Source organism: Enoplosus armatus, chromosome 4, assembly GCF_043641665.1.
Source record: "Enoplosus armatus isolate fEnoArm2 chromosome 4, fEnoArm2.hap1, whole genome shotgun sequence".
Classification (NCBI taxonomy): Eukaryota; Metazoa; Chordata; class Actinopteri; order Centrarchiformes; family Enoplosidae; genus Enoplosus; species Enoplosus armatus.
The window spans coordinates 23,979,107-24,005,788 of NC_092183.1; the positions used below are offsets into that span (position 1 = coordinate 23,979,107).

The 26,682-nt window shown below is 45.5% G+C and overlaps 2 protein-coding genes across 2 annotated transcripts in view; one reads left to right on the forward strand and one right to left on the reverse strand.

Moving 5' to 3' along the window:
* Positions 1–18,693, reverse strand: part of abca2 (ATP-binding cassette, sub-family A (ABC1), member 2) — a 55,817-nt gene extending 37,124 nt beyond the window's left edge. The window contains exons 1-5 of the mRNA XM_070903893.1: positions 18,628–18,693; positions 7,956–8,049; positions 3,177–3,288; positions 2,781–2,944; positions 973–1,094 (exon numbers count right to left, since the gene is read on the reverse strand). Coding sequence (XP_070759994.1) covers positions 973–1,094; positions 2,781–2,944; positions 3,177–3,288; positions 7,956–8,049; positions 18,628–18,693 — 558 coding nt within the window. The remainder of the gene's footprint in view (positions 1–972; positions 1,095–2,780; positions 2,945–3,176; positions 3,289–7,955; positions 8,050–18,627) is intronic.
* A 5,526-nt stretch (positions 18,694–24,219) lies between these two features.
* On the forward strand, positions 24,220–25,269 carry LOC139284514 (alpha-(1,3)-fucosyltransferase 7). Its single transcript, XM_070904812.1, has one exon. It carries the CDS (start codon positions 24,220–24,222, stop codon positions 25,267–25,269), a length of 1,050 nt encoding a protein of 349 aa, XP_070760913.1.
* The last annotated feature ends 1,413 nt before the right edge of the window (positions 25,270–26,682 follow it).

Here is a 26,682-nt window from a genome sequence, read left to right on the forward strand (position 1 = left end):
GAGAACACATGATTTTTTTCAAAATTGGATGTCCATTTCAACAGAGGTTGAGACGTGCACCCCCATGACATTAACCTGAAGGCAATTTAACATGTTGGGTCTAATGAATAAGCAACCTACTAGTAGGAAATCCTAGTAAAACGCTTTATGCAGAATGGGAGCAAACTCTCTCGCCTGCTCTCTCTCTCTCATGTGTAAAAGTTATAGCAACAAAATCATGGAGGAAAAAAAAAGAAATGTTGCATTTTCACAGCCAGAAAACTTGGAAGAAACCTCACTATCCAAATCCTGGTGTTCACTGTTGTGGCCTTAAAATATAATAAGACATGAGCTGAAATAAAACTTTTTGGATTCAGCTGATGAGACGTGTAGATAAAAAAAGGGGGTAAAGTATTGTGAGTGGAAACATTTTAGGCCTGAAGGGATGGAAACCTGATCCTGGGGTGTTTATGTGTCTTCTACATGTTGAACTACGGAATACTGGCTGAAGAAACTGCAATCACACATTGTTCCTGCAAGAAAGAAAGTCCATGAGCAAACAAAGATCATCATCTTAAAGCTGCAATGGTATAATTATATTCTATGTACACATCCAGTAGACGCAGAGCAACACATGGAGTTGTGTTTGTGGCTCTCCCTTTTATCTCTGGCTTTGGTCTCCACCAACTGCTGAGGAAAAATATCTGGCTCTTTAGCTGCTAAATGCTCCACTGTGTCGTAAACTATGTCAGTTCAACAAAAGCAGTTGGTGATCAATTGCGGGTCATTTTGATGGTTTATGACACACTTGAATGCGGAATGAAACACATCTGTGTCTCTCCTCTGACAAAGATGATGCTACGGGATTTTGTGGCTGCACAGATTATTCCACGGCAACGAACGGGTGACAAGTAAACAAACATATATATATATATATGGTCATGTATTGTACACGTGATGGCCAATGGCCTGAAGTGAAGTGAAGTGAATTACCTTTCTGAGGCTGATTGGAGTGTTGAGCAGCAGGCTGCTTGTGGAGTTGGACAGGGAAAGGTTCTTGAGCAGGAACTGCTGGAAAACAGACTGGTTCTTCAACACACTGGCCAGTGTGAAGCCTGCATCCAACACACACACACACACACACACCACAAAAAGCTTTGATAAGCTTCCAAACAACCTCGAATAGTGGTCAATCTACACATTGACAAACACCTTCTCCCATGCACACAACAGTGCCAGGCAGATTATTCATAGTAACTCATTTGTTTCTGTCTCTTTTGAGTAATATCTTCGACAGCACATGGAGTTCGAATTTCTTTGAATCAAATACATTCTCAAGTTTAGCTGAAATGAATAAACGGCTTCAACAGCCTGACTTAAGACAAAATGAGTGAGTATCTCCCAAATTACAGTTTGTGTTTCTCTGGACATTGTTTCCTTGCTTTGGCAGAAGTTAAGCATGTATTTATTTTATTTTTTTTACAGAGAATGAGGACTGTGGACTTTGTCCCCATCTCTTACATTGGAGTCACGTTTGGAAGTGGTCTCATGGCCAGTATGCACAAAAGGAGCGACTAGAAAATCGCATTTCCTGCAGAAAAAATGCATGTGAATGCCGACAGCCGAAATGATTTTGAAAGTGGTGCTGGAAATGCAGAAACTGAACTGAACTGCATTACCTAAAGAAGCTGAAATCCATTGCTAGAAAAGCCGGAAGATAAACTGCAATGTAACCACTGGTTTCCACTGCTTTTGTAAAAAAAAAATGTTGAAAAAAGCAGTAAAACTAAAGAAAGTAAAGGAAAAAGGAAAACCAACATCAGCTGTGTGTAACTTTATATGGGGCCTGTAAAAGTTCCGCTCAAAGAAAACACCCATCATCATCAAAAACTGTCAGTCATATCAGTGAAATGACAGTGCTAAACATGTAGATGTGTGATTTGTGTGAATAAAGTTAAAAAAGGAGCAAAAGATCACAGTTTTAACTCCCCACAAAACGTCATTACGGTAACACCCGGTAAGGTCCTGTCACCATACGGCGGCTTTTATTTTGAAAATCCAATTCAATGACCGGTAAAAGCATAGAACTTAAACTGTGATCATTCAAAAAGCTGAATGCATGTTTAATAGTTGAAAGGGACTCGGTAGCTGAAAGTGTGCGGACATGCATGTCGAACTGCTTGAAAAATCTCGACGCGCAAATGCACTGAACTGCAGAGTAGCTGGGAGTCAAGCCAAGTCACGTGACTCTGCGATTCCAACAAAGTATGTTGACTTGTACTCTAATTCCTAAATAAAAAAATAAAAAAATGTATATTATAATTACATTAAACTTGGCGTGGCCTGTCCGCGCCTTTCCTCACAACACGCCAGGTCATCACCCGCTGGCCTGCTAGATGTGCGAGTTTATCACTGAACTACAGGCACAACAAGCATAATTCCAGTTTGAAACCTTCACTGAACCTGAGTCCCAACATGGGGATATAATATGAATAAGACACATGGCTTAAAACGACACAGTAAATGGACTACTTTCTGCGCCAGTCTGACCGCACCGAAAATGTACCAAAACCTTGCACACCAGTAATATACCAGAAATGTAGCCTAGGACTGACCACGACTGGTTTAGACCAATGTTGTCCAACTGTGTACCACAGCAGATCGCAGGTCTGTTTGCCTAGCCAAACACACACAGTGTTCAGGAGCTTCCAAAACATCTGTGCTCACGACTTCATCATTAGGCGACAGGAACCTGGAGGAGAAAGTCGTCACACCAACACAACGTGACTTGTGTGTCAGACCTTGGCTGTTGTTGAAGCTGTAGTCCGGTGGTAAAGGGGTGGAGTTGAGACTCTCCAGGTGCTGCTGCAGGGACTCCAGCTCTTGACCCAAGCTGGGCTGGTCCGACATGAAGAGTCGATTCTGTTCAACCACTTCGCTGATCCGCTCCAGCAATTGGGTCACACTGACAGAAGGGGTGGGGGGGGGGGGGGGGGGGGGGGGGGTTTGAAGTGAAAACATTTGCAAAATCGCACAGAAGAAGAAACCTGTCATTGTTGGTTCTTTTCTAGTTACACATACTATACAAGAATTTTTTTGTTGGAGCCCTTCTCTGTTTTTCAGCATTCACACAGAAGTGATGTAACAAACAACCCCCCCACCCCCCACCACCCAAACAACAGACAATATCGACTCACGTGGAGTTCTTGTATTGCAGGAAGCCAAATTCATCCCTTTGTCCATCTGGGCACAGCGACTGCATGATGGGAATGATGCCAGCCGAGGTGAGTGGGGCTGCGCTGTAAAAGGCTGGATACGAGGGAGGGGGAGACAAAGAAGAGAAGAGGCGAAACCACAGGCAGAGGAAGAAGGAGGCGGGATGAGGACCAACAGGTAGGTCGGGGGGGGGCCAAACAGGACAATGAGAATGAAAAAGCAGAGGGAGAGATTCTGTGTTAGAGTTGGAAACAGGGCTGTGCGACACGCCTTCTAAATAGCATCTCAATATTTACCATGATATATGATGTATACCTCAATATACACATTTTCTCTAAGGTACACCATCCCATAAATTCTGTGCAAACATATGATGATCTAGAATATGACGCATTGCTGTAGATTAAACTAGCCCACACTATATAAAGTAAGTTCAAATGAGTCACAACCACAAACATCTACAGCAGTAAAAGGCAACATCCCATTAATGCAGAGGGACAGAGACCATTTTACAGAGCAATGACTGCTTTAAGTGAAGTACTTACTTTTACCGTAGCGAGGTTTTGAATGCAGAACCTTGTCGCGGGGTAGTTACGTTAGTAACGTTTAGTCAGCCATAAAGAGTGTAAACAAGCTCAGGTTTATAGCATAAGAGTTACTGGAAAAGGCTGCTTGTTGCGTTTGCTGCCACAGAAAAGACATAAAAAAGTCCCTGTTTGTGTTGAGTTACTACATTGTCTTCTTGTAAGTCTTCAGTCAGGTTAAAGTCCCCCCCCCCCCACCCACCCGTTCAGACAGATTCCCAGCCGACCTTGCCTGGGTCGGCCCAATCCCAATCTTTTATCTAATATGGAGCCCAGGAGCGCCATGGAGGCATTTTTTCGTTAACAACAAAGATGGCTGCCGCTGATGTGGAACACTGGGATGAATCCGCTATCGCATCCCAACACCGTCACAGCTCGTCTCTGCTAGCTCGAAAAGGATTCCAGACTAATTCCAAATTGAATAAGCAACAAACACGATCCGATGATTGATGGTGGCCAAACACTGAAAACTTGAATATGACAACATTTGTCACCTGCGATATCACACATGAATTGATATTTGAATATATATTCGACATGCTGCCCGGCCCAGGTTAGAAAAGAGGGAAGATGTCAGACACGTGGGAGGTAGATGCATATTCATTTTCACCTTTGTACCAGTTGAAACCCAGACAATTCAATCATTCAGTGGCTCAAAACGTGACAACAGAATGAATTACTCTGACCAAGAAAGGCCTCCGTCATTGAAGAAAAAACGGACAGAAGCTAAACATAAATGAGACCACAGTTATATTTAGTTGTATTATTGTAAAAGAGCACTGATGCTTAGCCGTGTTCCGGTCAGGGAGGGGTAAGGAAGGCATGCTGACCCATCTTTGACTTTGAGAGACTGTCCTCCCAAGAAGAACGACAGCATCGTTTCAGCAAGTGCCCCGAAGAATCATTTGTTTATGTTTAAGTACCAAAGTCCTCTGTTGGCTGTAGTGATTATAAAGAGAGCAAAGGAGGAAATCAGGCGACGCTGTTATAAAGCAACAAAGTCTGCGGGTTGGGATGGACTTCAACACGGGAGACTTATTGCAACCATGATGACGAAGGTCCCCTAACCTGGACTAGGTACTTATCTAAACCCAAGCCACGATCTTCCCCTAAAACAAACCATTTTTGTGCCGATTTTGGTGAAATGGTCACAGTTGGTATTGCAGCATCATGTGGCTGAAAAACGACTTCTTCCCAATAAACAATCATTACAGGAGTTTGTGTGGGAAGCTAAACAGGAAGTCAGCGGCTCAGACTCTATGGGCCAAGTCAGTGTCCCACGTAACATTTTTTTTTCCCCCACCGGCCCCACTGGGCCATAAGATCAGAGTTTTACTGGCTCCCTTGTATATTTTCACTGGCCCGGCAACCGAAACATTTAATTCATATATATATCATTATGGCCCGAGCACAGAGAATCGGATTATTATTAGGGCCCGAGCAGGAAAGTCCTCTTGAGTCCTCATTTTTGAGGGGCTAAAGGTGCTCGAAACGCGTCAGACCCTCCTCTAATGGAGAGTAACAATGATCCAGAGTCCTGTCCCTCTACTGGGACATGTAATGTGTAGCTTTAGTTTTATTTATTCTTTGTGGTATCAATTATATTATTATTCGAGGTATCCACTTCTCTCAATACATCCATGACTTTAAGGGACTTCAAGACCTTTCTTGTTCAGAACTTAATGAGTTGCTAAGAAGGTTTCCTATCGCCCAGTGGGTTTTGTAGTTCCAACATAGCTCGCAGGAAAAACACGTCATGAGCCGCTGAGTGACCCGAAATGTGCAAGTTCTGGGAGACAGAAGATGGCCTTCCATGGTGCGTAGTATGGATCAGGGTTAGGCGTATACACACAGACAAGAGACACCCACCGCACAGACAGAGATTAACACGTCCTTGTTAGGTTAAGATCAAAATCTTTCCATTAGTGTATCAGTGACAGCCAGAATCAGGCATCAGGGTAAAATTGAGATGATGATGATGATGATGGTGACACTTACACACTGGTCCGTCCAACATGTTGAGAACATGCACCCACGCACCGGAAAAAAGAAAGAAACAGCAGAAACAAGACAAAGGTGGAGTGAAAGAACAAAGGACAAAAAGCATCAAAATAAAGTGGGTGCTACACACTGAAAAACAAACTAAAAATCAACTAAGGACAGTGCAACACGATACTAAAAGGACACAAAAACTATGGTGGAAGGCAAATCACCAGTTCACCATCAGTTTAAAATGCATGACGATGCTGCACATAATGTCTTAGCATGAGCCAGCGATGGGGTTCGCTCTATTCAAAACAGAAACTAATGTGGAGGGAAGGGGCACAGTCAAGGCTGGAATTTCAAAATAAGTTATGCATTTCAGATTTCTGCATTCATTCTCAGCAACGCCTTGCAATTCTTCTTCTTCCGTATGTTTTTCAGCCGACTACTACTTCAGCGGCACGTGCCTCTGCTACATAAACCATTCAAATATAAAAGTGTTAACGCTCTTTAAGGACATTTATGTTTCTTTTCAACTTTCCCAACTCCCAATTCTACCCGTTTTACATTTCAGCTTCCGTGCTTTTGAGCGGTGTCAGATTAATTTCAGATTTCCGCATTTTCAGCAATGCTGAAGCGGTCACACTCTAAATATTGCAATCTGTATTATCATTATTATTATTATTATTATTATTCCAATTCTGTCTCACACACGCACACAGTAAAACATACACACACAAAGACAGACACACTAGATATGGAGGCCCTGTGTCCACCAAAGCGCTTTTTCCTGAGGACAGCGTATTTTTTGAATTGTCTCCAACGGGAGCGCTGCGTATTTACGCTACGCTACAAACGGTTATTGCTATGTAATAATAATAATAATAATAATAATCATATTGCTATTTAAAAGGACGTTCTTCTTTGCCACCGTTGTCAAGTGCTTGCTCTTGGTGGGAACTGTCTAACAAATACAAGTTAAACACATCATCCTAAAAGATGCAGCTGCCAAATGCAGGAAGGACAGCAAGCAGAAAATGGCAGACTGCATGGATGCATAAGCGCTTGATATCGTTGCTCCATCATTAGGCCACGAGTACATCTGACTGTAATTATATTTGTGTATCCATTTAAATTCATGTGTTGTGTAGTTGTGTTCTTATGACAATTTTAGTCTCACTCTGTCAGCTGCAACCCTGCTGTTTCTAACGTATAGATATATATATATAAATATGGGGTGGTGGTACAATTATTTATCCTTATAATCAATCATGATCAAAATGTAATCACTCCCTCTGCCGTATAAACCAAAACAGTCAAGTCTCATGAAAGGGAGAGCCAAACAAGGCTCGGGGCTTTTTGGGGCTTTCTTTGGTTTTTGTAGTTTGGAATCTTTTGTCTTTTTGAGGTTTTTGGTTTTTGCCTATTTTGCTTTTGATTTAGGGAGGCGGGGCCCGTTATAAAACCAGGCAAGTGTCCTCAGACCGTCAGAGGGGACCTCCTCCAGCACTGATCTGTTCCTTCAGGATCTTGCTGGAGTACCACCAATCTCCAAACACCTACTGCACACAGATATTTCCTTGGCTCTGCAAATGGGATTTGTTGACAATAAGACATATAGAGAATATTACCAGACTCACACTTTAATTTCATTCACTGTCACACTGCAGTCATTGACTGTAACTGCTATATATTGACATGTTGTGAATACGTATAGAATAAAATAGTACCTCTGTCAATGTAAACAGTACATGTGCAGTGCGAGAAAGGAAACCTTTTGGTCAGACACTCATATATACACACATATACATTGCTATTGTATGTATTTTTTTACTTTTATTTTTCACTTAAATATTGTAAATGTGTATATGTTTTATTTTCTATTTTCTTATTTTTTCTATTTTGTACATACTTTTATTTCTAAATTCATGCTACTTTCTACTCTTGAATGGGAGCACCTGTAACTGTATAATCGCCCCCCCCCGGATCAATAAAGTCTTTCTGATTCTGATACAGCCGTCAACTAAATTGACCATTGGGTCCATTTAGTAGTACAAAGTACAATGTTGTTCATACTGATAGGAATTAGGGTCACAACTATGAAAATAATACCCAAGTTGCAATAAACCGTAATTTTCCTAAAGAGAATGGTAGATTTTATCAACAGGAGCCACCCTCCTGCTGTCTGCCTACCTTCCTTGACAGGAATCGCTGGCTTCTTTTGCCTGAGACCCAGGAGGATGAAGAAGAGGACCAGTGGGATGAAGATCTCGAAGGCCAACACCCACTGGAGGGGGAAAAAAAGACAACAGAGTGATGAGTTTGTCTGTACATACATGATCTAGCATCAGCTGCACACGAGTCTTTTATCGTGTACACTCATTTCACTTCGTTACGCACTCTACCAGGCGGGCTACCAGGGCACCAAGTAAAATCCTGATGAGAAAAATAAAGATAAAAATGTCTTATATTGAGACTGTGATGGACAATGAATGATAACCCTCATCCCCAAGGTGTTTTGGTTTGGTTTCTGGCTTGTCAGCCTGAATGGACTGAAATCCACAGAGCTCAGTGCACGGTTGGCAACCCAAGGAGTGAACCGCAGAGGGTTGGCCCCCAAACCACGTGGCCGGCGTGGAAATGGGAACGACTGAGGCCACAGCGGGAGGCTGGTCGAGCTCGCCGTGGCTCAGGGAAGACCCGCATTCCTTTTCTTGTTGTGGTAATTACGTTTCCATCGGCCCGACGACAAGTCATTTTACCAGCTCTACCTGTGTCGGGGCACGAATGGATCCCACCTGTGTGGGTGCTGTGCCCTTAACGTGCATGTCTGCTGCTCACCCATACACCATACTGACTGCTTCTGTTGACCTCCGCCCGCTGATCATGACTGGTTCCAGTTTCACTTTCATCCACAAAACCCTGATTACAAACGGAAACTGTTGTTGGTGCTGTCAGGTGAAACAGTGATGTAAGAATTTATGAATCCTTGATCGCCTAATCTGACACGGTGACCATCTTGAGAGACGAACATGTTGTGTATTAGGCCCTGGCGGAAAAGGGGGTGTCCTTTCGTTTCTCACCCCAAGCCTAATCTTGTGTCATTTTAATGTTAGTATATTGTGGCACTCAACAGGTGAAGCGTTTTTACAGTGTTGCTTCCGTCCTGGGGTGACCTGCTCCAAGGGGCTCCCTAGAAAAGTAATGATGGGCCCATCCCTTCCAGACAATCTCAACTCCAGTCCATCGACGTTTAGAGAGAAATAAAAGTCAGATACTGTAGTCTGGTCGCCATTGCAGTTCTGTACAAATTAAAACCACAGCTCACGTGGTTGTGGACTCCCCGGTGGAGTGTTAAAGCCACCTCTAGTAGCTGCAGGGCTCTTCTTCCGCCTCATGTAAATGACTGCTAGGTGTGTGTGTGTGTGTGTGTTTTGATTCCGTACGCCCGGCAATCTGTATGTTTAAAGTGAGCCCGTGAGCCCGGGAACCTGTGTGATTAAGGTTCATAACGACACATCCGCATTTTTCTTTGATTTTTTTGGTCATGCTGTTCGTCCAGACGAAAAAACGATTGCACCCGTCGGGACTCTCTGCCGAGGGCTGCCGCGCCTCGTCCTTCATCAACTGTGATGACATGTCGTGTGATGACGATGCCACATGAGGGCGCTGGGTCTTCTTTTCGGGAATCATGACGACAAATTCTCCTCTGTGTTTGTTTGTGTGTGTCAGATATGACAACATAGTGCTATCTTGCAATGTGCAACGTCCAAGCTGAACCATGGGAACTATGATGCCTTTGTGTGTGTGTGTGTGTGTGTATCTTGGATGTCCACATACACACACACACACACGCAAGCTGTGTGTGTCTCTGTCTGTGAAGGTCATGACAGACAAACAGGCCTTTTATAGAGAGACAAGAGACCACTGAAACACACACACACACACACAGACGAAAACAAAAACCTCCCTTCTCACATTATCAAATGCATTCAAATAATAAGACTCCTACACGTGACTACACACACACACACACACTGTATTGCAAAGGAATTAAAGTCGCATGCAAACACGATTTCAACTTTATCGATGTACGAAACTGATGTTGCGCTCGGCGAGGGTGATAGGTGTGTATGGCGCACCCAATCGTCCATTATCTTCTGTTTCAGCTGTTATAGTTCTTAGACCTTACCACGTGCTTCTGGGTTTGCCCTCCTGGAATTGTAGCTCCACTTTCTTCCCATATTCCCAGTTTGCTTCCTTCACTGCTTGTCTTACATTGTAGGACGCTGCTTTATAATTGTCCGCGTTATAGGCTGCAGTGTTAATGGCATCTCGGACGGTTCTGGCAATCCATGGTTTCTGGTTGTGGAATGATTTAACTGTGGTTTTGGGTGCAGTTGCTTCTGTGGGTATGCGTATGACTGCATACTTTGACCTCAGCAAGATGGCTGCATGTTCGCCAGATGGGGTGAGCAGGAATGGGATAGTGTTTTAATATTCCCAGTATTCTGTGAAACAATGGACATTACAGTTCCTGTAATATCCCGTTGCAAACTCATGTAGGCACATCAGGAGGTCGTCCAGTTTAATGTCAAACGCTCTGTATGTTGGCTTAACGGGGATGCCGGGGCAGATAAGATCCACGTGGCCGGGATTGCAGCCGGTTTCCCTCTGTGTTTCCTCCGATGTTGATGATGGACTCAAAGATGGTCTCGCTTGTCCGTGCAGTCAGGATCGCAGCTGGTGTTCATCCCCTCCATGTTTACTCCAGTGTTTACACATACAAAAGAGGAGAGTTTGAGAGTTTGACCTTTTCCCCGTCCTGATGAGGGAAACTCATCTCGCAGTCGTGCGTCATCATTGTACAACTAAATGAATGTAGCGGAGCTAGCGGAGAAGCCATTGGAACTCTGTAGCTCCTAACTTGGTTTTTGGATGAAGACAAACCACCCTCCACTCATCCATGTACAAGTTATAGGGCAATACCCATTACAACAGCTGATATAATGTGCTGCCAGTGCCTTTTAACCGGTGAACAGTGAGAGTCAACGGGAAGCCTGCTTCATCAATGTTCCTGCATTGCACTTTGGTCATAAAGTAGCATGGAGATGGTTTTTGATCGGTTCAGTAAGCTACTTGTTGGTGTTGCAGCTGAAGAAGTCCAGGTATTCGGCCAACTGGGTACAGAAAAATGGAACCAGCCATCAAAAGCAAAGTCTGTACATGCCCACATGACATTGAGCAACTGATATTTGCATTATTTGGATCGAGATAGAATGACTGCAGCTGTATGTAAACATCAGACCAGTCTCAAATCATGTAAATCATGTGCTCATATGCACTAATATGCTGACATGCAAACATGGCACACCCTGATACAAACTCTCTCTCTCTCTCTCTCTCTCTCACACACACACACACACACACACACACAAAAGCCTCTGCAGATGGAAAACATTTGGAAACACAATAAACCCAATGTTTGAGTCCTACAAAGTCAGAGTGGGCGGGAGGGTGGGAGGATGAACAACACACATCAGAAAGACAGAGGTCATTTACAGAAACTGATTTACACAAAGACTTACACCTCAGAGGAAGTCATAAGCATGTATAAATATTTCATGGAGAGTTGGCTGACACCCCACCCCCACCCCCCCACCTCCTACGGACCACTGCCGTATTCAGTCTGAGTGCATATTTGGCCTTTCACAGCTCTTAATCTTAGATGACTTATTGAGAATTGGAAAAAAAACCCTTACAACAAGAGAACGGAGAGGAAAATAAGAAAAGATGTCAAGCTCTACACTGAGTATTAATGATACCACTACTATCTTCAAATTCGACAATGTGGCTCCCTTAAGGCCTAGAAAACCCAAAACCACACCTCAGCCCTGACTAACTAATGACAAAAGACCTGGAGGGGTCCTGATCAGTCGAAAACTTGCAGAATTTGGGGGATCTAATGACGACCTTTCATCAAGCAGTGAAAAGGACGAGAGAAAAGTATTACAACAATTATTAATAAACATAGATCCACTATAAAAATCCTCTTCAGGGTTGTAGCACATCAAGTCCACCCCCTGCTGATATTGAGCCACCAGGTAAAATATATATATTTTGTACATGTATATGTGTGTATGTAGGGATATGTATACTTTACTTATTTTTCTATTTTTCAGTTTTTGGGTTATCTTACCCATGTGCCACCCAGGGTGGGAGAAGGGAGGAGGGGGGGGGGGACTTTAAAGACTGGAGGAGCAAGTAAGGGTCCTGGGTCTTTGATAATGTTATCAAAGAACTGGGGATTAAGTTAAGTAACCTAAAGTTTGTTCTGTGTTTCACTATGGGAGATATAGACCAGTCCCGGATTGCACAAGTCTCCCAAAGCCATAAACAATGTTGAGCCAGGTAGTGATTATCACACTGACCCGGGTGCGTTGCACTGCTTGTGCCAAGGATGACCCTGAGACGTCCAGCCTGTAAGAAGCCTTATAAAAGTGTGAGGGGTAGCACAGCTCGCTGCCACACAAATGCCCTGTACTGAAACTCCCTTGAACAGGGCCCATGAAGTGGCCATGGCCCCCCATGGAATGAGCCCTCAAAGCCTGGGGTGCTGCAAACCCTTGCACCTATAGGCCAGAGATATAGCCTCCACAATCCAATGGGACAGCGGCTTACCTTTATGGGGGAGTGGCCCAGGACACAAACAGTTGATCCTCTTTCCTGAACCTTGCTGTCCTACTCAAATACACATGCGGGGCCCGCACCGGGCATAATGTGTTAAGCCTTTGCTCCTCCTCTGAGGATAATGGAGGTGGGTGAAAAGCCAAAAGCTCCACTGTGGGACAACTGCGGGCTGACTCCACCACCTTAGGCACAAAGGCGAGAATATTCTGATGCCGCTGTTCCTGGGTGGTTTAATAGCAAACTGTAGTCTGTGCCCCTGAGAAGTAGTGGACAAAATCCACAGGTGCACTGTGCATGCATGCCACTGGTCTACCCGGGCAGGGAGTGGGCCCCTGTAGTCGCACTGCAGTCACCTCCCATACCTGGAGGGAGCGGTCTCCCCTTGGAGGAGCCAGAGCTCTCCCTATGGACATAATTGGGGAATGGCATTGTTTTGTTTTTAGGGAAGCATTTCGCCTGGCTGCGAGAATGCAAACTCCACCTCCTCTTGAACATAAAACTGACAGAGGACGCTTGCGAAACCCCAGAGTGCGGCCCATTTGTTGACCTCGTATAAGTTGCTGTGCACTGGGGAAACGGCATTGAATGTGCTGGCGGGGGGGGGGGGGGGGGTTTGGACTGTTGAACAGGGAAGGTGGAGTCATCCTCCTCTTCCTCCATCTCATCCACGTCGAGGAGGTCAGAGTTGGCATCGCCCTCTGTGTCCTCGCAGCCCAGATCCACTTGGAGGAGCTCCTCCAAAAGTAGAGGCATTGCCCGGGGACGCAGCGTTCATTATGTCCACCTAGCTCGATGTGGCTCGCAGCTAACGGGTGCTGGTTGTGGCTTTTGGGGTGGCTCCTGACAGGCACGGGTCCTGAATATTGACCACTGCCATTCTCAGCCTCCTTTCCAGGATCTTTTCTGGCACTGACGCACAGTGGGAACATGATTGGGGGTCAGCCAGCGATGCTTGAGCGTGTTTAGCCTGTCGGCCTGTTAGCCCAAGATGCGTTAGCCGGTGGGTATAATGTTACACAGTTACCAACCACACCAGTAAGCAAACACTCAGGGTAACTGGAGGAACAGCTCGCCTTGATGCAAACAAAACATATTTACACCAGGTGCTGCAAGAATAAGGATAGGAGAATAATTCAGGATCGCGACCACCCAGATAACAACAACATCCCCCCTGCTGCGGTCGGGAAGAAGATACCGGATACACCAAGCCAGCACTGAGAGGCACAGGAAGAGTTTCTACCCTCTACACCTAAATGAGGTCACCTACCTAAGACTGCTGATATGTCAATAAGGTTACAGTTGCCGGTTCTTGGAAGAAAAAAGTATCCTCTGGTCACCATGATTATCTGTATGAAAGTTCATGGCAACGCATCCAACGGGCGTTGTGATAATTCACTTAATAACTAAAAATGTCAATCTCATGGTGGCTCTACGGGAAAAGTCTGATGATCACCAAAGTCAGTTAGATTCACGGCCTGGGGATGATGAATGTCTGCACAGAATGGCATCGGAGGATCTCACTTTTGCCTTGTGAGCAACACACAGCAGGCTAGGGGAGTCTAACATCGTCCATGGCCTTTTTGGCGCTGTCTCGGAGCACAGCGTGGACACAACTTTTCGGAATGCCCCAAGGTTGAAGCATATCATCAAAGTCATTTAAGAGCCCCAAAACTGCTTTGCTTGTGGTACAACTCGTCGGGGCGTAAAAAATCCACATCAATCCACCGTGCAGTTAAGCTGATGAGAGATACTGGGCACATTAGGACACTGCCAGTCCAAATCTCAGCGGCGAAGCCGAAGGCCAAATGGGCTTTTTGACTAAGCCATGCTTCTTTCATAAGACAGCTTCTGTGCAGTGGTGATGGCTGGGTATCTTATACCTGGGCTCCAGCACGCTGAGAAAATGACGCAATCCCATATTAACAATAACATCAAGAGCAATGCACATTTTTTATAGCCAATGGGTTGTCTCTGAACATTCGCTTCTCTGTCGTTTGCTGCAAAGTCGGTCGTTGCTGTCCCCTGCTGCTAGCATTAACAACTCTGCATCGTGTTGGTCCTTTAGATGTTTTATCAAATTGCTTGTCTTAACAAAGCTGTTTTTGTCAGCTACTTCATAGACTGCTGGGACATCCTACATGATACTTTTTTTTTATAAGAAAATCCATATATACTTATACCTCCTCTAATTTATGCAGGAACGTGTCTCAGTCAGTAAGGACCGGCATATGGGACTGATGCTATCTCAGCTAAGTGCTCACTAGACCGTTCTGCTGCTGTGATCATCAGTCCTGTGGACAGCTTTAGTGAGGCCAAACCAGGGCGGCGTGATTATAAATCTATAGACAGAAATGATGCAGCCGTTACTGTTATTCTTACAGAAGCTCCCCAATGCATCTCCCTTGCCTCGTCAGAGTTTGATGTCTGAAGGTAGACGGGCTAAAAATAGCCACCAGCACCCCACCCCCCACCTCACACACAAACACAAACCCTCTATCAGGACAACAGCGAATGCATCAGGCGGTGATACAAAAAAAAATCAGGCTGCCTCAGGAGGGATCCAGCCTTGGCTTTTAAAAAACAGCACAAACACGACTAAAATAAACCAGCTGACGGGCATTAGGATTTCTGATGGCTAATAATAGACCCTGTAAGGATTAAGGTCTTCACAATGTGCATAGTCAGATGGCAAGGCTGTGGAGGTCACCTCGTTAGATAATACCACATATCTGGAGGACGGAATTTGAACATCCCTCAGCATATTTGCCTGCCTGTTTTTTTTTCTTTCTGAATGACTGAATTTGAAAGTGATTGTCATTGTTTGAGTGACGAGGGCTATACGTACACAGACCAGACCAAAAGAAGACGGACCGGGTAGTTGGCTTGAGGACCGGACAGACCACCAGATAATTTACACACAAACATGTCAGATCCAGAGGGCTGAAGTCAAACCAGAACTGTTCCAAAAGTCCAAAACCGCATTGACGTTTTGAATTGTGCAAATTACATGAGATCCAGTCCTGGAACGCATCCTTACTCAACAGCAGTGCTGCTCACTCAATTCCTTTATACAGGATGTTCCGGGTACATTTTAATGGATCAGTATCAACTAAAACAAAGCCTGATAAAATGTCAGTCCTTTCTTTACTGTAAGTCCTTTCTTTACTTTAAGCCTTGACGCTAATCAACGTCGCATATCTTCTGATGCAATATAACCAGACAAAGTCAAGACTACCGCAGGTTAACATCACTAACGTGACAGACCAGTCAGAGGCCAGTTCAATTCTGAGCTATTTGAATAGGGAGAGCCGAACAGCATAGGTAAGGATCATGATAAGGGAGATTTTTCATGGGAGCTGTATTAAATTAATGGCCATTCAACTTTGTCAAACACATGGGCTCTATTCTAATAGCAAGTGCTGAAGTAGATACTTGTAAGAATATGGATAGTAAACACCAGAAACACATTTTCTTCCAGAAATATGGATGAAAGAATCCCTCAATGAGAGATTGCATTTAATTACAGAAGCCGGTGGAACAGAAGCTAGTCCAGAGGTGACGTCAGGACTTAAAAGTCTGTGTAAAGCAATAATAATAAAAAAAAAAAAATTAAAATTATTAACAACCCAGCCAAATTTAAATCATTAAAAAAAAAAATCACCACGCATATAAAATTAAGGCGCTGAACCCACGCTCAATCGTGGGAAAACCAGTACTAGATCTCTAGCACTGAAGAGCCACGGCGCATGACTCCCCATCCCGGTCGTGAGCCACAATTCAGAACTACATAGTCTGCGGGCTTTTCACGCGTTTGGCCGCACTGTTTGAATGACAGTGACTTCTGGGAAATGTCATACAAAGGTAGGGTTCGCGGAAACTAAAACAATTGTTTGTGGAACAGCTTCTGTCTTTGCATCAACACAAGAGGTCGCTCAACAGTGAGTGTTTGAACAAGCAACCAATGCTGTCATGTGCCTATCATACTATATGATAAGGGAACAACATTTGCGCATCAGATCCTTGGTGGACAGCACTTTTTCACCACGATCAATCAACAACAAGGAATATCCACGGCTTGTATTACCTGTGCCTGGGAAACTGAGACGACAAAGGAAATGAGGGTGGCTGCAAATGCACTGATGACCGAGGATTGTACAAACACTCCCGAATCAGAAGCCCTGGGTTGACGGGAAAAAAACGGACTGATGCATAGAACTCAGGTGATTTGGATGAACACAGGAAATCCAGGTACATGCCTTGGAGAGGATATCAGCAGTGCCAAGAAACAATATAGGGACAAACTGGAGTCTAACTACCAGGGCTCCAACACCAGGAACATGTGGTCAGGACTAAGAACTATCACGGCCTGCAAAAGGAAAAACCAGCATCTCTCCTGGATGATGCACGCTTTGAGAACAACTCCTCGGCCCAGGACCCATTACCTCCTCTCTTCCTGACTCACTGGACCCACTGCAAGCAGGTCAACGGACGACGCCATCAACCTAGCCCTCCACCTAGCCCTTCACAGCTGTATGTGTGACTCTTAACAGCCCAGCCCCAACCAGTAGTGCTGATGAGACGGCCTACAGAGAGGAGGTCAGAGCCCTGACACCTTGGTGCCAGAAGAACAACCTCCATCTCCAGCTCTTCTTCCTCTGCAGGCCGAGGAGGAGGTTCAACATGGACTCCAGGATACTGCAACTTTTACAGGTGTGCCACTGAGAGTGTCCTGACTGGCTGCATCAATGCATGGTCATGCAGGGTGGTGAAAACCGGCAGATGGGACCGCAGCATCTGGGTGGGTGGACCCCCTTCGAGGGTCCGAGGGCATGCATACAATTTTGTACATTTTAAAGTTAAATGCATCAATCTGGTGCCTTTTCAAAGCAAAATCAAGAGGCTAGATCTTCGGAAGAACTTTGTGCCCTTGTAAACAATTTCATCATAAACACATTTGTTGCATAGATGACTAATAGTAATAGCATAGCATCCCACAGATAAAAAAACTAATGAAAGAAGGAAAGAAGCCGCAGTGCAAATAGTAGCTACCATAATAATAATAATAATTCGCTAAAAGGCTCATCAAACCAGCCCCTTCGGAGTAGAGGAACCAAGCAGAAGTCGACAACGGATGGAAGGCCTAGAGCCTGCACGTGAAAGTCGGCTGCAGGGGCTTCGCAGAACAGTCGTTCTGGAGAGCTCTTGGACTGCTAGGGATTGAAGGCCAACATCACAAATAGTTCAACAGCCTAATGACAAAACACTATCAAGCTGCATCATGGGAAATGTAGAATCCAGTGGGGTTTTTTTTAACTTGACACATTAGGCAGTAAAAGTCAGGATATTTCGACCTCCAATTTTTTATATATAAAATATAAATTTAATATATTGAGTCCCCCCTCATTTTAAAAACAACACATTATCATCCTATCCGATAATAACCTACATCCCACGGGCATAACTACAGTGGCAACAACAAAAAGTCTTCCTATATGTTCCTATTCCCAAACATCCTACAGTCCTACATCAGGATATTCACATCATGAGTATTTTTTTTTCCTCTCCATCAGGTGGTGCTTAAGGTGGAGTTTGACAGTTATTCTACATGTTAGGAGGCCGGTATGAAGGAAGATAGCAGCTTATCTTGTGGAACACCGGGCAGTCCTATCGCATTTTTGTTTGTTTGTTTGTTTATTTGTTTGTTTTGTTGTTGTTGCAGCTAATGAAAATGCTCAAATAAAAAACGTGATTACCTCATGAGCAGCGCAGCCTGAGCTGACAGAGGCTGCGCTGTCATGGGCCTCCACCAAACCCGAGGCCGACGAACACGGGCTGGGCTTACACAACCACCACCACCACAACAACAACAACAACAACAACAACAACCTGTTTGACAGCGCGGCCGCACACACAAGAGCAGCGTTCCCCAACTCCACCCCGGCGGTGAAAACTGCGTGGGCACCATCATCATCCTCATCCTCCTCCTCATCATCATGCTCCTTATTCTCACTGCGGCGTTATTCTAACGTCTGGCGGTGTGACGCTCCGCAGGTGCCGGTGGGAATGAACCAAATAGCGGGGCTGCGGGCTCCACAGACCCTCCCCACGGACGCCCTGTTCTGCCGTGTTTACACATCTCATACACTTGTCATGTGAGCAGATGCCTCTGTCTTACCGGCCCCCTCCTCTTCAGGGAGATGTTCTTCCACAGCAGGAGATGGAGCTGGTGCAGGAATCCCATTCTGGCCCCCGCTTCACCGCTTCAGTGTGTCCCGAACGTCTCACGGTAGCATTACCGGCGGTGGCCTGCGACTGTGGCATTCAAATAACCGGTAGAGTCCCCCCCCCACTCCCACCCCGCAACCCCTCCTCAAACGGGCCGGCCTCGGCTGATACCGAACGACATTAAGCTTGTTGGGAGCTCAGTTTGTCGGGAGACTGATGCTCGCCGGTGAGCGTCCTAACGGGACTGTGTGCGTGTCATGGGTCTCCCTCTTCTTCCCCCTGGTGGAGCATGCGGTGAGCTTTCTCCCCCCGCCCCCCCCTCCCTCCCCCAAGCATACTCAGTCCGGCTTCGACACAGCGCTGTCGAGTCTGAGCAGGAAACGGGTGGAGAACAGCCCCGATATTAAGCTACCCAGAGCAATGGAAACACGCGCTTCCGGCCTGGCCTTTAAAAACAAAAGCCCCCCCCCTCCACCCCCTCCCTAATCTGCCGGCGCACTTCATTTCATGGCGGGTACTTGCCACAGAGGAGGCGATCAGAGCACCAAAAAAGGACTCCAACTTTTTTTTTTTTTTTTTGGGCGGGGGGGGGGTTAAATTTCAAGTAAATCTTATCACCCAGCTGTGCAGGTTTTTTCTGTAATTATTAAGTTTTATTGAGTTTTTAAATTGAGTGGAATTTATCTTTCGTATTGTTTAAGCTGCCATTTTGTTTTCACAGAAACTTTTAATGTTTTATTCGAGTTCATATTCGTGCTTCTTCAAGAGACTGCACATATTCATGTTCATATTCATCACTCTGTAACCCAAACTTCACCTTTTTTGGGGGGGGGGGGGGGGGGTTGCAGCCCCGCAGTCGACCACCAGGTGGAGCCAAATGTAATTCTGGGTCATCTGTTTGTTACGTGTCAGGGCGTAACAGCGTGTCATCACAGGCTTGGTGATAACCAGTGAAATGAATCGGTTCTAATTGTCCTGCCAGTAGCACAGAACCACTGTTTCTTTAGGTGTATATATAAGTGTTACAAGCCATTACAGACCTTCCAGACTTACATCAGTGTATTTGGGCGGACACGTTTAATTTGAAGATGAAGGCAGCCTCTCTCTTTTTGTGAATCAGTGCAAGAAATGGTTGACAGGTGGCGGAAGAACTACACAGATCAGGAGACGGCATGGTGGCGCGGTGGTTGGCCCTGTTGCACTGGGAGGTAGAGCAGGGTAGGACGGGTCTGGGGGTTTGATCCCTACATATATATATATATATAAACCCTTGTGCGATCATGATTGGAGTGAAATGATGGTGTATGATAGCGACGCGGTTGATGTGCGAACCTGTGAAGTTTGTGGGCTGTAAAACCAAAGATGCAATAAAGTGCAAAAGTTGTGAGAAACTGCAGACCGCCTGTGGTCGTTTGATGGGCGGTTAGATAGATGTTATTGTCCCCAGAGAATAAAGTTTGTGAGAAAAAAAAATCTACCATTGAAATAAAAAAAAAGGATGAAGGCTCTCCTGTATTTGAAACAATGAGCTCGAGAAGAATAGCGTGTGAAAAGTGGCGCCATCTCTTTTTTTTTTTTTAGTAACCTATCACTATCAAATTTCATTTCAAGCAGTTGTCCGTTTCTGCCACCTACTGGTATAAACATGCTCCTGCAAAGCCCTGACCAACACCAACACCCCAAGTCTCCCCAAGAGAGAGAGTGTGTGTGTGTGTGTGTCACTGCGTCCATGCAAACATTAACACATCACTCCGTTACTTCAGTGCCTTCCGTCGGCTCTCGGAGCAGTAAAGAGTCACCCACGTAACCCACGTACCCACGTAATACGTTGATGGTCGCCGTGCGTAATAGCGCGCAGAACCCCACATGCGTGCGCCCAAGTGGCCCCGCACAGTACCTGACATTCTCCGTGCGGGGGATGAAGGCTGGGAAACAGAATAAAGACTACTGCGGTGAGGAAGAGGAGGCCACACGCACCGTAACAGCCGGAGGGACTCACCAGAGACCAACGCACACACTTGAATCTTGAAGGCGGCGTTAGTGCCGCCCGTGGCGCTGATTGGCTGGTCGTTAGTCCATCCGCGGCGCTCATTGGGTCGATCGCTGACACCGAGTTTCGTGTCACGATGCCGGACCAGAAGCAGTCAACTCGGTGGAGTTGGACCCAGCAGGGACTGCTACAGTGCGTCTCCTCCTTCTCACAGGCGTCATGTTGTTCCCAGCCTCCCCCCACGGAGAATATCAGGCGTGGACATGGAGTCCTCATTGTTTCATCTCGTGAAGTGGGTTTGCGCTTGTGGTGTCGGACCGACCCAGTGAGGCATAGACACAGACTTCAGAACAGCCCCCTGCATTTTAAAATTCTTCTTCGCGTACGCACACTTATCTCAGTATCGCCCACCCCTAACAGCACATTCCCGCCATGTCACAACCCAAGCATGACGGAGAAGAACGTGTGTGTTCTCCGCACACCAATGACGTTGTAACGCCAAAGAACGTCTTGTTATAACAATAAATGTTTATTGAGTATTCATTCAATGCGTATTTACGCTACGACAGAAAGCAGGAGTAGTAGTCGTGAAGTACGATTCATACGTGTATTATATGATTTATTAGCATTTGCACACCAGACACACTAACTGACACACTAGGCATAGCCTAAACTGACCTCGGAGCAGCGTTCACAACCGGAGCCCGCTGCACCGCGCGCCGTTCATTTGTGTGGGAAATATTAGCCGCTAGCGCAGTTTGAATGCCACATATCCTACCGCAGCTTCGGCCATTATGCTTTATAATGCTTTGAAAAGTCATGTGGAGGCAGGGCTGACCTGGGACCAGCTGACCACCTGCCTTTTAAAACAAAAACTAAACCGTGTCTGTGTTACTGACTGTTTGGCTAAGCTAGCCACGGTTGCTGGGTAACGCTAGCTTGTGATGGACGCGTTCGAGTGTTGAACGTCACTCTACGTACAGTGAGGGCAAAGAACACTGACCTCAGACCTGCTGTTTGCCTATAGTGCGTTCACGTTTTAACCAACAGGTGTCGCTGGTAAGCTTTCCAACCGTTATATCAATGTTTCCATCAGCACCCGCCAGATCTGCCGTGGGTAAAACTTTTATTTTTGTCTGTGTCATCACATGTTGGTTGGTTGAAAAACGTAGAATAAAAGACAAAAAAAATAAAATAAAATAAAACGTGAATGAAGGGGGTTTGTGCGACTTGTGAGAGGTTTTTATGTGTTGGTATTTCACCAGATTAAGGGACCAAAAGTGCCACCACACCCTCTACCTCCCAACGGGGGCGCATGTCACAAGTCACCAAGATACCAAACCGGCACAGTTCAATCAGGAAGACTGCTCATTCATTCACATCTCTCTCTCTCTCTCTCTCTCTCTCTCTCTCTATCTGTCTCTTTCTCTCTCTCTCTCTCTCTCTCTCTTCCTGTTTCTCTAATCAGCTGATCATGGGCGTTTACTCTCTCACTTACCCAACCAGATTTTCGCCACAATCTCCATCGGCCAATCATATCGGTGCTGCTGTCAGAAGTTAAATCTGTGCCCCTACACTCCCCCCTTTCACTACCACCAGTGTCTAGACTCCATCGGCAGAGGGGGGGAGTAGGGGCTCAAGGCTTCAAAACCCCCTTAAAATATGATGGCGTCACAATGGGATCTAATCGCCAAAGACTTTCACATTTGTCCTCTTCATTATGCACGTGTCAATAAAATATCTCATTTAAGTCCCTCCTGATTGAGATGACCTCCTGAGGGCCCAGGAAAATACCAGTTCGCCAGTGTGCCAGTGGTTAGGGGATTGCAAGGCTGCAAGTGATAGGTCAAAACATAACTGAACATGAATCCAGCATTACAGCTGCCACACTGGAGCACACTGTGAGTTCAAATCAACCGAAAAAAGTGTGGGAGCAGGGTTTTTTTTGTGTGTGTGTCAGCATTTGCGTATGCATTTAAAAAAAAACAAACGCGAACTGGGAGGCCGAGGGGCTCGGCTCTTTTGAGACGGTTATGGTGTGTGGTCTGTGCCTGCAGGAGCTGTGAAACCCTGTGCCCCTTTCCTCCGTGTGAGCTGCGAGAACAGGAAGGGGAAGACCAGCTTGTGGTTTACTACTAAACTAAAATGATTATGCTTTTGATTGCCACCGGCTGCTGGCTGTGCTTATTATGCAAAACAGCAAATGCACTACATTTACTACAAAAAACAAAACGATGTAAGAACTTCTTCATGATAAAAGACTTATTTTTATAATTCTTTCAAACTTTTTTTTTTGCTGCTGCTGGTTTCTCTCTGCCAACCACTGACTGACGTCGTAACATCAACTGTCACACCCTAACCCTCGAGAAGCTGGGTGTGTGTGCGTGAAGTGTCAAGCAAAAAGATGAGTCAAAAAAAAAAAAAAATTTGAGGGGGCAGGATTTCCTTTCATATTCTAGGATGTGTTGAGTAGCGCAAAGCTTTACGGGCAGCAGACCGCCTGGTGTCATGTCATCCAGGTAAGTGCCAGCATCTCTGCCAGCCTCATTTTTAAATTCTTTTTATTTTCATTCAAATTCAAAGCTGCTATCAAAAGTTTTTACTACAGATTCATGGTCTACACAGTGCTACTGTTGATGTGTCTTAAGGGTGATGGAAATGGCATAAGAACAAATCAGGTCCTGCAAGATTCTTTCATTTAGAATTTGTTTCTTTTTTTCTTCTTCTTCTTCTTCTCTGTTTTTAAAATGATGTTCAGTTTGTGGTGTACCCAGCTATCAGGGTGTGCCATCTTTAGAAAACCTCTGCCAGTTTCATTTCACAAGATGCCACATCACCAACCCACACGAGAAAAAAAGAAAAAAGGTTAGTAGAATATGAAGAACCAGAAAGTGATTTTTATTATTATTATTTTTATTATTATTATTATTAACAAAAAAAAAACATGCTGATAAATCTGTAGTTTGGCCAGAAATGACTTGGATCAGTCGTGATGATTTGTAAATCGCTGTTCAATTCGTTGTTTTGGTGTTTTTTTTTAAATCTTTTTTAAACCAACCATTCATCTGTGTGAGCTAGTTGGTGTGCAATACTGATGGTGAAATCCTGAAAGAGAACAAACGTCCAGCAGAAGCAGAACTTGCTGTTCTTACTGAAAACACAGAGCAGACAGACGGCGGCGTGGATTTCAACAAATGTTCTGCAAGAGCTTTGCTCCCAACCGAAAGAACTAATGATCACTGCACTTTTCTGAAACCGTATTCCATTTCTGATGCAAGCTCTCTTTTAATTAAATTAACAAAATGAGCCACCTGACAAGTGCTGTCCGACAGTTGCCTGAAGAAAAGAATAATCATTTGTGGAAAGTTAATGCAGAATCAGGTGTCTTCTGCTGTAGGAGATGTTTTTTTGTTTTTAACACCTTGCCCTCTGCAGTTCCTGCGCTGATGAGAACATATGAAAGCTAAATAACATCTCTGATCTACCCTTCCTTCCTTTCTAGTTCCATACCAGTGATCTGTGCCCTTTTGACCTGGAAAACGCCCGGCAGCAATGACAACATCTGGATCCAGAGCCTTCCCCCTCCTCCTCCTCCTCCTCCTCCTCAGCTCCCTCTCGTCCCTGCTTTTTTACGGCTTCTTGGACCAGAAGCTCTATCGGCAGAGACATTATCCGGATGTTCCCCAGAGAAACATCAGCGTCCTGCTGTGGCACTGGCCGTTTGGCCGCTCCTACAGGCTCGACGGAAACAAATGCCTGGAGATGTACAACATCAGCCACTGTTTCCTCACCGATAACACCTCCGCCTTCTCCGCCGCTGACGTGGTGGTCTTTCACCACCATGAGCTGAGTAAGGGTCTGTCCTCGCTGCCGCTGCACCAGGATCGCCCGGCCTCCCAGCGCTGGGTGTGGCTGTCAATGGAGCCTCCTGTCAACAATGCAAACCTCACGCGGCTCAACGGCCTCTTCAACTGGACCATGAGCTACAGGCTTGACGCAGACATATCGGTCCCTTATGGAGAGACCCTGCCAGGAGGTTCGTACGATCTAGGCTTCCAGGCCGCTTCAAATCGCTCCTACCTTGTCTGCTGGGTGGTCAGCAGATACCGGCCTCACCAGGCTCGGGCTGGCGTCTACCGAAGTCTAACGAAGCACATCCCCATAGAGATCTACGGCAAGTGGAACAAGAAACCCCTGTCGGGCAAGAAGCTGCTGCCCACCATCGCAAAGTGTCTTTTTTACCTGTCCTTTGAGAACTCTGAGACGAAGGACTACATCAGCGAGAAGCTCTGGAGGAACGCTTTCCAAGCAGGGGCCGTGCCGGTGGTTCTCGGCCCCAGCAGGGCCACCTACGAGGCCCGGGCTCCCCCTGGTTCCTTCATCCACGTGGCTGATTTCAAGAGCGCTGCGGATCTGGCTGCCTATCTGAAGCACGTGGCTGCAGACAGGCAGGCCTATGAGGGGTACCTCCAGTGGCACCACACTCACAGAATAAAAACCTACACTGACTGGAGAGAGAGGCTGTGTCAGATCTGTGTGAAGTACCCCAGTTTACCAGTGAACAGGGTGTATAAGGACCTGGAGAGCTGGGTCAACAGCTAAGATTGCATCACTTCGTGCTTCCAGGTCACTGAGGGGTTTTGATTTGGCCTGCTGATTCTGTATGCAAATGTGAAGCAGACAATTTGATGTGGGATGACATGATCGCAGTCAGCCGCAGAGTCTTGGTAAACAGTGAAGAGCTGCACACCACAGAAACAACGCTCAAGCGGTTGTTTGGTTGGCCGTGCGCTCCACCAAAAAGCAGAAGTGGGAACTTGTGTGAAACCATAAATAAGCATGTTCCATTTGTTGTTGTCTTTACAACGAGCTACTGGTGACTCTAACCAATGAGGGGTAGTTCATTGTTCTGCACCTGAAATGTCTGCTCATCAAAAAAACAACGAGAAAGACACTTTGTTTTCTGTATTTGAGTTATGCTCGTCTGCTCAGGGCCCCAGTGTGCTTCAAACTAAGTACTTGTTGGATCATCTCCTATTCAGTGGTTAAGGTTAGGTTAGGTTAAAGCAACTGAAACTACTTGGTTATGCAAAACTAACTTTAATTGGCAAGCGAATAACAACTTTATTTCTATAGCACTTAGCACTTAAAGGTCCCGTATTCTGCTCATTTCCAGCCCCATATTTTTATTCTGGGACTCCACTAGAGCAGCTTTGCATGATTCACAGTTCATAAAAAGTCCTTATGTATCTTCTCCTGGCCCTTCCTGCAGCCCTTCCCCCACCCTCTGTCTGAAACAAGCCGTTTGAGACAAACTGAACAACCTGGCACAACCTTACAGAAGTCGTGGCGGCTCGTTTAAAAGGCGCAGTGTCTGAATACAGGCTGTGTTTCATTTCTCTGTGGACTGAGCGTTTTTGATCCTTTCCCAGTATTTATACAGCGCCGAGATCTGCTTTAGAATCAAACAAGACGTGGACATCTCGCTGCCTACAATACGGGACCTTTAACATTTTTACAAAGTGCTTCAACAAAGGACATGACAGACAGACAGTAATCAAATTATCCAGGAAAAAGTCAAAGCAAATAAATAACATAAAACAATATTGTCAGGGAAAGGAATCAACCTTCCCTCATTTCGGGACTGCATTTCCTGACGGCCTCCATGTTTCTGTGTGTCCAGACACACGTGGCTTCAGGTTTTCACTCATCGTGTAATGCCATCTCTGCATTAAGCTCCCTTTTCTTTATTGTTTTTTTCGTGGTGTCAACTTGTGGTGCAGGTCCATGAAAGTACATGGCACTGACCTAGCACCAGCGTCCCGGGCTTTTATGCAGGCTGTGCAAAACTCTGTGTAGATTCAAAACTAAAACTACCGTGTACAGGAATATGCATAGGCGTTCCTTTTTTGTCAAGTCACTGCTGAACTGGGTCGCACGCGCACGAGCTTCATTTTCTCAGTGCCGGTACAAGAAAGATGATCAATGATCTGTATGGCTCATATTGAAACGGAC